The sequence below is a fragment of the Scophthalmus maximus genome, chromosome 17 (assembly GCF_022379125.1).
Source record: "Scophthalmus maximus strain ysfricsl-2021 chromosome 17, ASM2237912v1, whole genome shotgun sequence".
NCBI classification, from domain to species: domain Eukaryota; kingdom Metazoa; phylum Chordata; class Actinopteri; order Pleuronectiformes; family Scophthalmidae; genus Scophthalmus; species Scophthalmus maximus.
In genome coordinates this window covers 11,010,924-11,026,653 of record NC_061531.1, presented here as the reverse complement: position 1 = coordinate 11,026,653, position 15,730 = coordinate 11,010,924, and the positions used below count along the sequence as shown (strand labels likewise).

The window sequence follows — 15,730 nt, the reverse complement described above, 5'->3', positions numbered from 1 at the left end:
TACATGTTTTAACTTTACTTAATTTGATATGATATTTTTTTGCATAAAACTTTTGCCTTGTTTGCCCACACTGCTCCATGGCTCCAATTATGGGAGACAACCTGTAACCTCTGGACGACAATGACTCTCATACCTTATACCTGTGATTTTTAAAAAGGTCTTTGATCCAAGTGGGTATTAAATCTTACTCGTGACTTTGATTGAAGATGTATATGCACACGTGTATAAACGCACCTCCCACGGCCACCTTTTCTTTGATGTCATATGAAAGGACTTTCATAAGTTGTTTTTTAAGTTGGATCACGCACATTTTCGTCAGTGGCGATCATCAACACCAGAGGCCAATTGAACGCACAGGTTTCGCAAATGGTATTGTTATGAGTATCAGCATTCATAGGCTGTCATACGCATCACACATACACACACACACACACACACACACACACACACACACACACACACACACTTTGCTCCTGGCCTTAATCTGTCAGCAGGCCCACATTTAAAAGACATCAAACACTGGACAGTGCGGGGCCAATGGTAAGGCCCCTCTTTTAATAATTAAAGACAGACAAGGCCCTGGAGAATGAAAAGAGCCCTGTGTCGTTTTAAATTAGCTGCTGTCCTGCCATGAGTTTGGGCCGACCTACACACACCTACGATAGCATGTTCAAAGTGGATTTTGCAGGTGGGTTATTATACCGCTCTTGTTGCCTAATCCTTTAAAGTCAAGGTTATATTGTGCCTTGCTCTCTTGACTCGTTTTAGTTATTTACAGAAGTATTGACATTTCAAGACCTCAGCCAGAAAACCTGAGCTGAACGTAACCAATGTGCGTATATTTTCTTCTTTTGAAATATTCAGTGAGGAGATATAGATGCTAATAAAAGCTCATGTCCAGGGCACGATGTGAAATGCTTGCTCAGGTCACATGAAACGCACACAAGCCAAGACAAATCCAGATTGATGATTCATGCTCATTGAAAAACAGCACACTAGATTCACTTTAATAACAGTGAAATGAAGAATGTTCGTCTTCCCATCGATACCTGGTTTGATTTCTATCCAACGCAGATCAAAAGATCTCACCCGGGGCCTAGAGATATGTCAGATGTTGTTATTTTTGGATGTTAGCTATGCACAGGGCAGAATGACTGATGTTTTAAAATAAAGACAAGCTGGTATCTGCGTCTTTATTGCATCAGCCGAGCATCTTGACTGTAGTCTATGCATGTCCGTATCCAAATGGCTGATAATGGAGGTGTAATAGAGATGCACTATCAGCAATATTGCTTTCATTAGTACTGCTGATACTTGGCCCATTGTTTAGCTAGTATTTTTTTGTCTTTTGTTCAAAGGAGTTTGTCACACATGTAGTGTTTAATACAAATACATAATATTAAAGCACTCTATCATGGTTTTAGAATAGAATATATGTGCATCCCCAACTAAACAAGCTGTTCTTCCTTTAATAACAAACCTTACACAACATGCGCTCTAACACAGCCTGACAAGCCTCAGGAGATGAGTGTTGCACACTGTCCTCCAGTCGCTGGCCTTAGTTCTGACACTTAAACTGTAAAAGGACATCATTCACTCTGTATGATTTTTTTTGTTGCCAATTACAAGGGTGTTGGGTTTTTTTTTTTCATCTTCAAAAGACTTTATGACTTTTCAATCTTTGAAGGGGAACAGAGCTCATAATGTGGTGTATGTAGTCTGCAATTCACACCTAGTAATTCTTCCAAAATACCTAATTAGGGCACATAATATGCTCCCACTGAGTGTGTCCAGGTGTATGGAGTTGAGCGTCAGTAAGGAGAGGTGCTTCTTCTCATCTCCTGCCAGAAAGCTAAGTGTCAGCACGCGTCGTAGGACAACACAGGCCCCTTGTTTCTTTCCCCAGCCACCGACACTGCTAACACAAAGACAAAAAAGTCTCTGAGCAGCCTTTGCCGAGCACTGCGCTCATTCTCTTCAAACACACCGCTCCCTCCTCTCCCATCATTTCACCCTCTGTCATCGCCAGGCTCTGTCATCATCTAGATCTGCTCGCATGCTCCATCTTTAATCAGCACCCCGTCATCGCCTTTATCAGCCTGCCCACACTGCATTCCATGTTTTCATATGCACACACGCACACGCACACACACACACACACACACACACACACACACACACAATGGGAGCATGCAGTGCTCTGACCGATGACCTTTTCTCAGCTCAGTGCCCTCAGTTGTCCAAGCCGGATTGGTTCATTGGTCTCTGTGTATCCCTGTGATCCAGGAACAAACGGTGCGTGAGCTGGAGCTGCGGGTGAAACAGCAGTCCGCGGAGGTGGAAAAGGGCAATGCACTGCGTCAGAAGGTGACGCAGGAGAAGGCCCAGCTGGAGATCCACATTGCATCCATCGGCGCCGAACTTCAGGAGGCCAACAGACGGTCAGAAGCTGTTTGACATGTTAAATAGAGAGAAAAAGAAAAGGTTTAAATGTAGAGTGGTGAAGAGGATACTTATACTTAGCTAGCTAATTAAAACTATGTGCTAAGTTCAAATGCTCTTTATCTGTCATGGCTGCTTAAACTCTATCATGCTATCACATAACTTCTATCGGGGGGAGGAAATGCAGTGGGTCATCTAATGGTGTGTGCGCGTGTGTGTGTGTGTGTGTGTGTGAGAGAGAGAGAGAGAGAGAGAGAGAGAGAGAACAATCCTGCCACACACTCTGAATCAAGCTCTGAACTCTCCACAGGACCATGATGCTGCAGAAGGAGAAGGAGCAGCAGAGCGAGCAGCACGAGCAGACCATGCAGAAGCTCCAAGCCAAACACGAGACTGACATGAGTCACTTGTATCAGGAACATGCTCTGTCCGCTGCTAAGGTTCACATCAGCACATCACCTCCACGTGGCTCTCCCTATCCTGCTCTGCTAATCCTACTCTTTATGGATGCAAAATACAAAACGCTTTAAATCTATTTCCTCTATTTGTTTTTTTAATCCAGGCCTCTGAGGTAATGGAAGACTTGGAGAAAGCTGTGGCTCATCTCAAACAGCAGCTGCAGGACAGTGAACATCGAAGACACCAACAAGTCAGGGTATGCTTTGAGTGGTGAAGGTCTGAGCTTATTTAAATATGCACACTTTGGCCAAATCAAGTGAAGTCAAATTTATTTATATTGTACATTCAAAAGGAGATAAGACAGAGTGCTTTACAGTCAAGGCAAAGTCAAGCAACACACGCATGGAAAAAAGGAAAAGATGTGCAGTGATATAAACAAAAGAAAAGGCACAGATAAAAAGACAGATAAGTCAAGAGATAAATACAATAAATTAACGATAGCCTTTAATGTGATCATAAGAAAGAATCCGGCTGAATTAGATAATGTGTCGCATTTATCACTCGTTTAATATCGTATCACCTGTTCTTCCTTCCAGGATCAAGAGATGAAGTTCCAGCAAGAAAAAGATGAGCTGCAGATCAACTGTGAGAAAAAGGTAGTGTTCAACTTTCTCCTGCAGGAATACTGATCCACTGAGCCCCAAAGCATCTGTCGTTGTATTGAATCAGCCCTGGACAAAGTGATTACCGTCAAGTAGAGATCAAAGCATGGAGTCACATGTTCCTTTTGGTTCCCCTTACTTTTAGACTTTATGTCTGGTCTCGTAAAATCAGGGCTGTGATTATCAGGTACATGTAAGACTGGGGAAAAAAAAGTCAGGAAATTTTATAATGTTGCATGAGAGTTATTAAGGGAAGAAAGTTGAGGATGGGAGTTGTAAGCAAATCCAAATAAACTTGTCGTCACCTGACAACAGCGAGCATTTAAAAGAGACGTTTTTCTGTCTGAAGCATGGACTGTCAGTGGACCCGGGCCTGCACTTAAATTACACCCAGTTCTTTTTGGAGGGGCCCTCTTCAAAGCATAGTGCATAGTCATAAACCATAGAGTACAGAGGCCATTGTTAAAGATCTGAGCTGGACCAGACCAGGCCAGACGTCTTGGGTGAAGATCAGATTTAATGACCATGCTGCACCTGGGTCATCTTCAAAGTGCCACAATTACAATGTGTGTGTTGGTGACAGGCTGGCATGGAACTTAAAATGCATCTGTCCACTTAATTTCATGGTCAGGGAGAATTTGAAATCAACTTTTGAAGAAAGTTTGGTTTGTCTGTTTTCTTTATTCCATCTTTTTTAAATCAACCTGCATATTTTTTCCACCTTTCCTTTTTTTCTCCCTACAAGGTGACATGAGATGAATGCAGTGAAAAATAGAGAAGTTAGTGGTTCAGTTTCCTTCTTGTTTCCTCGGGAAAGATTTCTCTTTCCACTCCTCGGGAGTGTTAAATGAAATATGTGAAGGAGGCCAGAGTATGATATTTGGACATGAGAAGGGCCCATATGGCTGCCAAAGATCCAGAGTGAGAGGCCCTCTCCAAGCAGGCAGACAGGCTCAGATGGTACTTTTGATGGGGTGATAGAGAGAAGAGACGAGGCCAGATGCACAAGGTCACAGGTGGGAGAGTTCTGTGGAGTGATGTTTGATGGTGTCTGCCGTTGCACTCACTCACACCTCTCTCTCTCCCTGTTCTCTTTCTCTTTCACTCTCTTTTTTACCCTCTCAGGTTTTAGCAATCCACTGCGAAGCAGAGAAAGAGAAATCAGAGGCGAAGAGGAAGATGGCCAAACTAGAGGATGCACTCAGGTACAGTGGTGAAGGCCAAGTGTTAGTGTTTTCAAACAGGAATTCTGAAGCTCAAATTTTGACGAATGCAGCAGGAGATTGTCTTGAGTCTGTCGCATTCACAACGGTAGAACACTTTCTGGGTAGAGCATGCGTGTGTGTACGGCACAAACTTGATCACAATCTAATAATATCAACAACACACAAACGTAGTGCCCAGGGTTGCCACATGGATGTGGACAAAATTTTCTACTACTTTAGTTACCGCCTTTGGTCATGAAATTTCCAACGTGAAACTTGATACTTATTTCACAATTATTAGTTTCACACATCATAGCCTTGACTTGGTGGCTTCAAACTATATTCCAGAGTTGTTTATGTCTACTGACCTAAGTCTTTGATCATAAGAGCAGTGTGTATGAATTCTGAATTAAGGTGGAGTTTGGCTTTTCAAGCCGACCCTCGCACACACTCTTTTGATCTTTTTTATAACCCCGAGTAGCACCGTTACAGTCGAGAGCCTGGAAACCCCGATGAGAAGGTTTAGAGATCAGGGCTTCAGATGTAGCAGGCATTTGTGTTGTCTTGAAAAGAAGAACCAATCCTAAACCTACTATATAAATCAAACAGTCCCTACAATAATATACTTGGAGTCATTAGGAAAAATACTGCCAGCCTTTCAACAGACATTATGTTATTCTTAATGTGAGACATAATAATGAAAGTCGTACAGTACAAATTGAATATCTGAGTCAACCAGTCATTACATTCCACTGGTAATTAATCCCATGCAGAACCGCATTACTCGCTCACAAGTACATTACAGTTTCCTTGGTGAAACTAGAGTGTGTTCTGCCCAATTTAACACATTCTACAACATCATCTTCAGCTCTAGTCACACACGGCCAAGGCCAGTCACACTGCCATCACCCCGCTTTAGAGGTTTTTAATTGTTTGTCACAGTATAATAGCAACCCAGACGCTGTCGACTGCAAAGGATGAGTTGAGCATCAACTGCCCAAGGCAATTTTTTGAAAACAAGGATAAATGTGTGTGTGTGTGTGTGTGTGTGTTACGCTGCAGAACATGGTTACTATTACTGTTGCTTTTTGTTTCCGTCGGTGTGAAAGAACATGAAAACAGTTTTTCAGCATAAAGATCGCAAAGGGACAATGACGGTTGTGCCTGCTTATTGTTTGTATCACTGTCAGCCCGGCAACAGAAGACATGCTTAAACGCAGCCGATGGATCCATTTGCGCATAAATTATCCTTGTTGTTAGTATCAGTAACGAGCCAGTCGCTCCCTCGTTTAGTATTAAACACTGAGAAACAGCATGTGACCCATTGGACTCTTGGCTAATTAAGTACTCAGTGTTCTCTCGCACGCACGCACACACGCACACATGCACATTGAGCAGTCTGCTACCTGCCTGCTGCCGTGGCAACGCTGACGGCCTTTAAAGGTGATCCAGGAGAGCTTCAAAGCAAGACCGTGTGTGTGTCTGTGAGTGTGCATGTGTGTGGATGGGAGAATGGATGCTAAAATTAAACAAGTGCTACTTATGTGTGCCACATGTGTGCACATGTATTTTGAGTGTGTATGCTTATCAACATAAACGTGTGTGTGTGTGTGTGTGTATATATATATATACTTTTTTTTCATCTGTAAGAGTAGGACAACTGATGATGAATGGTGTTGGCAGTTCTGATTGTAGTTGTTTATACGTATGAAGCATACTGTAAGTACAGTAGATGTTACCCACACTCCTTTCTTTCCATGGTTTACACCCACTCTTTCTTTTCCTGTACTAAAAGAAAATCACCCGTCCTGCCATGCAAATAAGCATCGCTGCGCCAATTTCAGTTTCAGGTCTTTGTTACTATGGCAACAACAACAGAAAGCACTACAAAGCTGTGCAGAGAGCAAGTTTCTCTCCTCTTCTTTCATCCCATCGTGCCTCAGATCATTACAGGGCATTAGCATAGAGATGGAGAGATGCACTACAGAAGAGGAAAAAGAGACCGAGGGAGCTCATTTGAAAAACAGCTTGCCTGCTTTTGCAACGATGACCTCCAAATCAGAATTTAAAAACATCAGAAAACCACCTGAATGGTTTACATAGGGGAAAAGAAAAACAAGTCTATTTCTACATAACACTGTTTCTCTCTCGGCGAAGAGGGTATTGTAGTTTTTTGTCCACGCTGTCCTCATACCGTTCCTCCTCCAGCTACTCCTTCCTGCCACTTGGCGGCCGTTGTTCTTTGTCTCTTTCTTTCTTTCTTTCTTTCTTTCTTTATGTTTGTGTGTGTGCACATGCTTGATTAGCAACAGAACCCCCCTTCTCTTAAAGTTATAGGAATGATCCAATATGTTCTTTCATGTTATTTCATGTGTGCGCAGCTATGCACACCCTACATCTGTGTGCGTCTTTGAAGTGGTCTTATCTTTCTCAGCATTCCTCTCCCATGACAGGAGGGACGTAGGGAAGCAGGGGTGGTTGTCCAGAGAGGAATCTGAGGTAGCTGAGTAGCGGCTCAGGGTACGCCACAGCTTGCAAGCCCAGTAAGTGTTGAGGTGCAGGAGCAGGTGGATGTATGGATCCGGAATATTGAAAAGCTTCACCGGGGCTCGATATTTACTCCCATGCAACTGCACTGAAAGGAGAGGATGGAGAAGGGTTAAGCGCCAATTCACACAGACCTGACACATAGGAAATTGTAATAGAGCACTTTAACAGAGTCCAACTGGTCAATGTTCTGAGTTAAAGGACAAGTGCAGTCTCAAAAAGTGTTGGAGTATAGGGAGCAATGATTTCCGGTGAAAATCTTCATACAAAAAAAGCCATTTATTTGTTTTATATTATTCATTAAGTATCATTAAATGCTTGCCTAAAAACAAAGCACAACAGTTATTTTTGGTTTTGAGGTTCGGAGTGGGCAGGGGTGTAGTTGGAAGCCTAGCAGGTTGTATCATTGCAGTTGTGTCTAATACTGTGACGTTGGTGATTCTTTTGTCTCCTTTAATACATAATTAAATAGATAGATTACGAAGCAGATAATGAGTTTGTGCTGGGAAAAAAATAATAATAGTGATCTCTTGGCATTTAGTTGTTCAGATATAATTTGTAATATCCAATCATTGCATTATCTGACATCACTCAGTTTATCTCTGATTGATATTTTGACTTTTATTCTTATCATGCTGTAATGGCGTAAAATGTCTTGCTATGCCTTTGTAATTGTCACAACAAAATTTGACATTTTCACAGTAAGCTGGCCCCCTTACAAATATTCAGTGTCGTTATGAATTCATCCCAAAGCAAACTGCGTCAGTTACTGCTCTGAAACGGCTCAATCCGGATAGATTGTCTTCTGGGCTTTCACTGTTGAATTAAAGACCTTCCAGCTTAATTTTCCATTGTATAATATTGTGTAATGTTTTTGATGTGTGAATACACTATGTTTACTTTAGGGACTCATGCCTGGTTGATTTAGCATATTATGCTGTGGTCTGCATAATTCATGAAACCGAATAGTATTTAAATGCACAGCGAAGGCGAGGAAACCCCTGTTTGTGATGTGATGAGTGAGATCTCTGCTCTTCTAGAGAAACACTGCACAACTCACATTGCTGTCCCAAGATTGAAGCTGCAGTTTGAAATCATACAAAGGACGGATAACGTCAGTATTCCACTATGTCTGATCAATAACTGAAGAGCAGCTAAGAGTTGTGCAGAAGTATTAAATGTTTCTGGGGTGAAACTAACTGAGCGGCAGAGCCATTTTGAACTTTGAGACAGACATGCAGTGCGTCTTTTTGTTCTGTCTCACCCACATGTTTATCCACCCACATAGTGGTACTGTCAGCCTGGGCTGCACCAGATTCCTCTTCATCCTCCCCTCTCCTTCGGGTGTCTAGTTGGCTTTGAGGCAAGACACTTTAACTAGCATGAGGGGAAATCGGTTTCCATCCCCAGTGTTGTTTGGAGTGCATACTGTACGTTTCAGAGGACACGGATTGTGAAGATTAATTGAAATGTCATCTGTCAAATGTTTGAGCAAGGCACTGAGCCCTTTTCCCTCTGCACTGCGGTGTCAACTGATCTGTGGCTATAGCACTAGTTGAACTCCCGCTGAAAACACATCTTTGGGGCTGGTATGAATATTATATAAGTTGAGACACATCACAGTGAGGAGCACGGTTGTAAAGATGAAGCTTAATTTGAGAATCCACAATCATGTAATGCTAATTTATTTTTAAGTAGCTGGTAGCAGTGCCAGCCAAGAAGTGACTGCAAGTACCCAGATGTTGCTTTCGGTTATGCTAATAATGGAGCCTCATTCTTTGTGAATGTGGCCATTTTGTTTCATATTGTGTTGTGAAAGGCTGTTTGTAAACAGGCCTCATTTGTAGGCCGTTTTAAAGCCATCAAGCTCAATGATCCTTCGATTTCTACTCATCTTTTTTCAACTCTTCCTCTCTCGGTCTTTAATATTTTCTTGCCCCTCGTGCTGTCTCTCTTTTGTGTTCACTTATTTGTGGTTGGTCTCTTATTCTGTGTCTGTTTCTGTCTCTTTTTTCTCTCCCTCTCTCTCTGCCTTTCTCTTTCTCTGGGGATGCGGATGAAAACCAAGCCTATTTTATTTTTTCTTCAGAGGGCGCTGAATATTTCAGTTTTGCATTTTCTCCCTTTTTATGTGCTCCCTCTTTTTTTTTTTTCCCAGGCCCCTTTGATGTGTCTGTGGATTCGTTATCATTCCGTTTGGATGAGCTCACAGACACAGATGCGCGGGCGCTCGCCTGCACTTGCGCACACACCACACCACTCTCACTCTCTGTCTTTTTTATACGAGAGACCAGAGGCATACAGAGGCGAGCGTGCATTCTAGTATGTTTGTCAGTCTTTTCCATGCGCTGCTCTACCCACATCGCTGCCCATACAATTCTTAAATACTCTACATGAAAAGAATATTCCCTGTGTGCGCGTGGACTTCACTGTATGTGTGTGTTTATATACATTAAGGTCTATGTCCAGCACGTGCTGCAGACGCACACAGGCGGCACGTGGCATTGTGTGGTCAGGGTAGTCCGGAAAACGCCGGCATCCCTGGGCCCCTCCTGTCTGCCTTGGCGGCTGGATGGCGGAAGCTCCTTCACCCTCATGAGCACAAACACTCCGCTCTCCTTGCCTCCCTCCCTTCCACCCCTTTAAACAGCCGTTTAGCATTGAGGGATGAGAGGACTTCCTCTTTAGAGAAGGCACATCTTTAATTTGAGCCTCCTCTCCTTCCACTTTTCTGACCAGAGATCCATTTAAAGCCAACCGGCCGCCCTGGCACCCCTCTCCTTCCCTTCCCTTCCCTCGCTGTTTCTCCCTGCCAGGCCTCCCTGACTCTTTTTCTCTGTCCTCTCATCTCGCCCTCATCGCTCTGTTATTGATGGTGACACACTGTCTACCGCTCTAGTGACCACACGCATTCAGAAGCGCACACACACACACACACACAGTTATTCCACCAGGAATCACTGGAAGTGCCATGTGTTTACCTGCTGTCTTCAGCTTTAGAGCAAAGTATGTTTCAATCTGTCACATATTTGGAAGTTTGCTGCAGTGAATTTTTCAGTGTATCCTCAGAGGTATAGGCCCGGCAGCCAGCGCCAACTTAGTCATAGTGCATTTCTTGAGTGGAGTTGTCAGTCACATACACAGAGTTTGCGACTGTGGCTCACGAACAAAGGCCCGTACACTCGCACGTGCGCACACCCATACACACGCGTTCTGTCGCCTCTCAAGCGAGACGCGCACCCACTTCATCTCTGCTCTGCCTTGGAAGTTTAAAAAAACTCTGCTATTTCTGTGACATCCTCTTTTCCATCTTCCTCCTTTCCCCATTCTGTCTTTATCCATCTTAACCTTTCCACATTTCCTTTGTGTCTGTCCGAGCCTGGAAGGGAGTAATGCAACCAGACTGATTAATAATTACAGAGTACACAAAATTGGGAGAGAGAAGAAGAAGAAGGGGGAAAAAAAATACAGTTTCTCTGTCGTTTGATGTCCGACATGAGAGAGACCAAAATTACAAAGAGACAGAACACTATAAAGAGGAGAGAAAGCTTGCACATTCCTTTTTAAATCTTCAGCTTCTGTTCTTTGCTTTTTTATTGCCTCTGTTTGCTGTTTTTTTTATATCTCGTCTGTCTTTCTCTGTTTCTGTTTTTTCATTCTGTGTTCTATCCTCATAAACACAGTTTTTGCTTTGATTATTAATTCTTTTTTTTTTTAAGTGAACTTTGTGAATGTATGTGTGTGCAGGCAATGACTGTATTCTTAAGAGGTGTGCGTTTCTGTAGGTGCATATGTGCACATGTAGTTGCATGTTCATAGTTCTACCTGCTGCATTCACATTCACCTGACCATACCATCCTTTCTCCAATTGTAGAGCGCCTTCTGTAATTGAGTAGTAGTTGTACTACCAATTTGTTTAAAGTGTCACTTATGAGCCAAAAAAATAATTTGTCCTGCTTGTTTGTCCACTGGGAATAACTATCCTCCTTACACTGTTAGAGAATTATTTACAGGAGAAGGAGAGAAACACAGTGCTGTATACCACAAGACACAATTAGTTACCAAGATCATTTCTGTGCTATGTTAAAAGTATAATATATGTTAAGAGACTAAAGTAATGCTGTATGTGATGGTGGACGTGCGTTAAGCATATATTTTGAATCTTCTTTATCTTTGGCAGCATGTTCCCCTCCAGAAAGGTCAGGAAGTGATATCAGGATGTCTGTGAATTCATAACACACCAAATCCAAAAAGGAAGCTCATATGACAAATACTTGGAGTGGATAAAACATGTCAGTTGTGAGCAAATACTGACATGGTTGTTTGTAGTCAAGACATAAACAAATTTTCATTTAGTGTGTCTACTGAGTTTATTTGTCACAAGGCAATATAAAAAGATAATTTACAATTCAGTCTTCCAGACAATTATTTATATTTATCGTCAGGTGAAAACAATGTCAACACTGATCCAATTGAATCTCAAGTCAAAAACTCGACATGTCATTTTTAATATGTTTTTGTGTCGCTTGTCGTACATTGAGTATTTAAGTGAAATGAAGTTCCGGACATACACAGAAACATGTAAATACCTCCTCTTTCACGTCTTTCTCTGTCGCTCTTTCTACCCTTTAACCATCCAGCCCCCGACACACACTCCTGTCCCCGCACACACTCCCCGGGTTGGGCTTTGACTGCTGCTCTGTGTCGCTGTATGTGATGTTGTGGCTGGGCCTCCTGGCTCTGACAGCTCTCAGTGTGAGGCTGTCCCTCGCAGTATGCCTGTCAATCTACTCTGCTTGCTACTCTGTGACCTGACATGTACGAGCGATAGCAGCGGCATACCTGCATGGAACACACACACACACACACACACACACACACACACACACACACACACACACACACACACACACTGCAAGTTAATAGTGTGTGTCAAGTGAGTTGCTGGTTGCCGTACAATTGTATACTTAAACTTACTTTTCTACATTCTCTACGCTATTATCAAAAAAGCCCCAAGATTGATAACCAAAACTCTTTTTCTGTGTTCAGAAAGAACAGATGGCCGCTTTTTGACATATTTCTACATCCATCTTCTATTTTTTCTTTTACTTTTTCCCCCCTGCCTGAAATCACTTTATAACTACTGTTTTGAAAAGTTCTATAAAAGTAAAGTTCACTTCCTTACTTTCTTAAAAGTATTTCTGGATTCCTGGTCTGCAATTGCGTTTCTATGGCTTTTGTACGTATGTTCATTTCTGTTCGTGTGTGCTTGGTTTGAAGGGAGCTGGAGAGCCAGTTGGACAGAGCCCGGGAGAGCCAGAGGCAGCAGATCCAGCAGGCAGATACGGCACTGGAGCAGTTCAAGAAACAGGTGGAGCTCAGCTCCGAGAAGACCTATGCTCACATGAAACTCCAGGTCTGATACACACACACACACAAACACACACACGCACATGCACATGTATATGCAGAAAAAGCAATAAAATGTACCACACACAATGCACAGTGCAAGTTAATCAACACTCAGCTGTATCCATGCATGCACACCTGTTTTCTGTTATATGAATACATTCCATACTTCCAGTCAGTCTCTAATGTTCATGCACATACTGAACGTTAGTTTGTGTGTGTGCGTATGCACGTGTGTGTTTTCTGTTATGTGCCAAATATAGCTGCATGTGCACAGACGCAGACGTACACTTTTACCCAAACCCTTTTTTATGTGTATTTTACCGCAAACGGAGTGTGCAGTTTGACAGGCAGTAACCAAGACAATGCACACACACGCACACACGCACACACACACACATGCACACACACACGCACACACACGTTGTAGTTGTAGAGACACAGCTTGACCACAGATGCATTAGGGTGCCACGCTGGCTGTGCTTGAATTCCTCTGTATGTATTTCTCTCTCTGTTACAAGCCCCCCCCCCCCCCCCCCCCCCCCCCCCCCCGCCCCTTATTCACTCCTGCTGTCTAATGATTTGCACTATTAGGCCGTCCCACATCCGATCGTGGATCTTCTTCAGGACCTTTTAACTGCTCCTATACTGAAAAATCTATGTGTTACAGCCAAGAACATAATCATCCTTAGGCCATTTTCCGCTCACTTAGCCATTCCAAATGAATGTAATGATTCATAATCCAGCTCATTATTCAGGTGCATTCATTTCTCTACTACAACACATTGACCTCACTTCCTTTCAGCAGGCATTCGACGTTGAACGGGTCACACGCATTGAGCAGCAAAACTAATTAGTACACCAGGCCGGCTTCACGATCAGCAATTCACACCGTGTGGGCTGCTGCTTTTTGGGAGACTTCTCCGATCGATGTGGACTCAGCTGTAAAGTTCTGCTGCTGTCTTACAAGTCGGTTTGGTTATGGGTGTTTTTGTTAAGCATTTTATGGCCATACTGTCTGTGTGTGTGTGTGTGTGTGTGTGTGTGTGTGTGTGTGTGTGTGTGTGTGTGTGTGTGTGCGTGTGTGCGTGTGTGTGTGTTTTACAGCACTGCATGTTAGAAAGATTATCAAGTTTTAGTCGCTGATTGGTGAAGTTTTTTCGGCTAATCATTATGTCGGGGGCACATGAAGTGGAACAAAATGAGTTTGTGTGGGAGTTAAATTTATGCATGGATTTCTGTGGGCACATAGAGCATCTCTAGCTCCCCGCCAGACTGAAAATTTTAAATGTCTGTTGTGTTGAGATGAGATAAATTGTGCTGCTTGCCTTTGAACTCTTTTGAATGCAAAAAAAAAACTTGAGGTGGTTTTCCATTAAAATAAAAAAAACACTGTATTAGATGATTATGATAATAAATAGTAGGGTAGTATTTCTACTACTACTACTACTTATTAATAATATTAGTTGATTAGTGTCGGCTTTAGATCCTGAAGCTCTGGAGTTAAAGATACTAGGAGAGGGAGGGAGGGAGAGACATACCCTACTTGGTTGCGGTAACAAACAAAATGCTGTGTGTTGTGATGTAAGTCAGCCATAGAGAGAGAGGGAGAGAGAGGTGTAAGGAACCCACACCTTCACACAGGTACCCTCAATGAGCATCTGTGAGCAGCACCTTGAACACAAACACATAGAACACACAACAGTAGCAGAACACACAATGACAAGTAACAGCATTCATAGGATGCTTTCTCTGGTTTCTAGCAACTACAATGAACACATTATTTTGGCAGACAGACAATAGACAAGGCTCTTTTATTAAAACTTGGGCTGCAAGTGATATCTTCTTTCTTTTTTTTCAATGCTTGGAAAATGTCTGCATTGCTCTATTTCTCCTCTCCTTCCTCCCACTCTTTTCTCCTGTTCTTATCCTCCCATCCTCTTGCTCGCTCCTTCTTTCCCCATTGAGCCCCTGGCCTCCCAATCTCCAATCTGACTTTATCCTCAGCCCACATCAAAGCCACTGGAGAGGGGAGCAGTCTCTTCTGCATCCCTGTCATCCTTTCTCCCTCTCTCCCTCTCCCCTTACTCCTCTCCGCCACACTGGTGCATCGCTCCATCACGTCATCCTGCTAAGGCTTTAATGTTACAGAAAGTACTTCAGAAGAAGCTTTTCCACTCCTTTTTTTCCACCCTTCCATCTTTCCTCTCATCATCTCCCTCCCTCTGTCTTCAGATGGTGTTATATCTAAATGGATTATCTGTATCACTCCCTTCCCCTGTCTATCTTTCCCTCATTTTAAAATCAGCATCTCACTTTAAGACTGCACTTAAAGGAAAGAGTTTGCCCTATTTTGCTCAGGAAAAAAAAAATGAAGCACCACCATAAGGAATCAAATCTCTGTTGCATGCATAGTTCAAAGGAGTCTTCAACATTTTAAATGGATTAATCAGAACACATTTAGCATTTCCTGAGTGTTACCCACAGCATAGCCCAGATACAGAGGCGGTTCACTAAATTACTTTATTCAATTGTAGTTGATTAACGTCACCTGAACAGAAAATATAAAACTGGTCGACTGCAAGGAAGTTGAGTTAACATAAAGAGTGGAAATATTGTCAAATCTCCCTTTTTTTCATCAAGAAAACAAAAAAAGTCAAAAATAAGCCAGAAGAGTGTGTCTTTCTGCAATATGAGATTTTGAGTAGATTTTTCTGTTAGTTTACAGCAACATAAATGTATTCTAGATTGTGAACCCAGCCTGAATGTTTTACAAAAACAATTTTTATTGTATGTTTTTGAAATGGTTTCAGTCAGTCAACCTAATCAACTCTCCTCTAAGATGGAGAAGGTCGAGGAGGACATGATCCGCTCCAAGTCCCTCCGACAGAACCAGGCCAAAGAGTTCTCCCAGCAACTCAAGTCACTCAGACAGAAGTATGAGCAGCAGGTTTGTATAAGTCTGTATGACACTTCACATGCACCCAACATGCCCATCTACCTGTATCTGAATAGTCTTCTAACTTCTGTGCTGCCCATGTATCCAGGGGGAAGAACTGTTATCTT

The 15,730-nt window shown here is 42.6% G+C and overlaps 1 protein-coding gene across 9 annotated transcripts in view; it reads left to right on the top strand.

Moving 5' to 3' along the window:
- cep112 (centrosomal protein 112) overlaps positions 1 to 15,730 on the top strand; it is an 88,438-nt gene that overhangs the window by 22,903 nt on the left and 49,805 nt on the right. For 8 of the 9 annotated variants that reach the window (XM_047327979.1, XM_047327978.1, XM_035614358.2 and 5 more), the window contains 7 exons: positions 2,287 to 2,441; positions 2,753 to 2,882; positions 3,005 to 3,097; positions 3,438 to 3,497; positions 4,629 to 4,708; positions 12,536 to 12,671; positions 15,507 to 15,614. In XM_047327979.1, coding sequence (XP_047183935.1) covers positions 2,287 to 2,441; positions 2,753 to 2,882; positions 3,005 to 3,097; positions 3,438 to 3,497; positions 4,629 to 4,708; positions 12,536 to 12,671; positions 15,507 to 15,614 — 762 coding nt within the window. The remainder of the gene's footprint in view (positions 1 to 2,286; positions 2,442 to 2,752; positions 2,883 to 3,004; positions 3,098 to 3,437; positions 3,498 to 4,628; positions 4,709 to 12,535; positions 12,672 to 15,506; positions 15,615 to 15,730) is intronic. The other variant, XM_047327980.1, reaches the window with a different exon arrangement.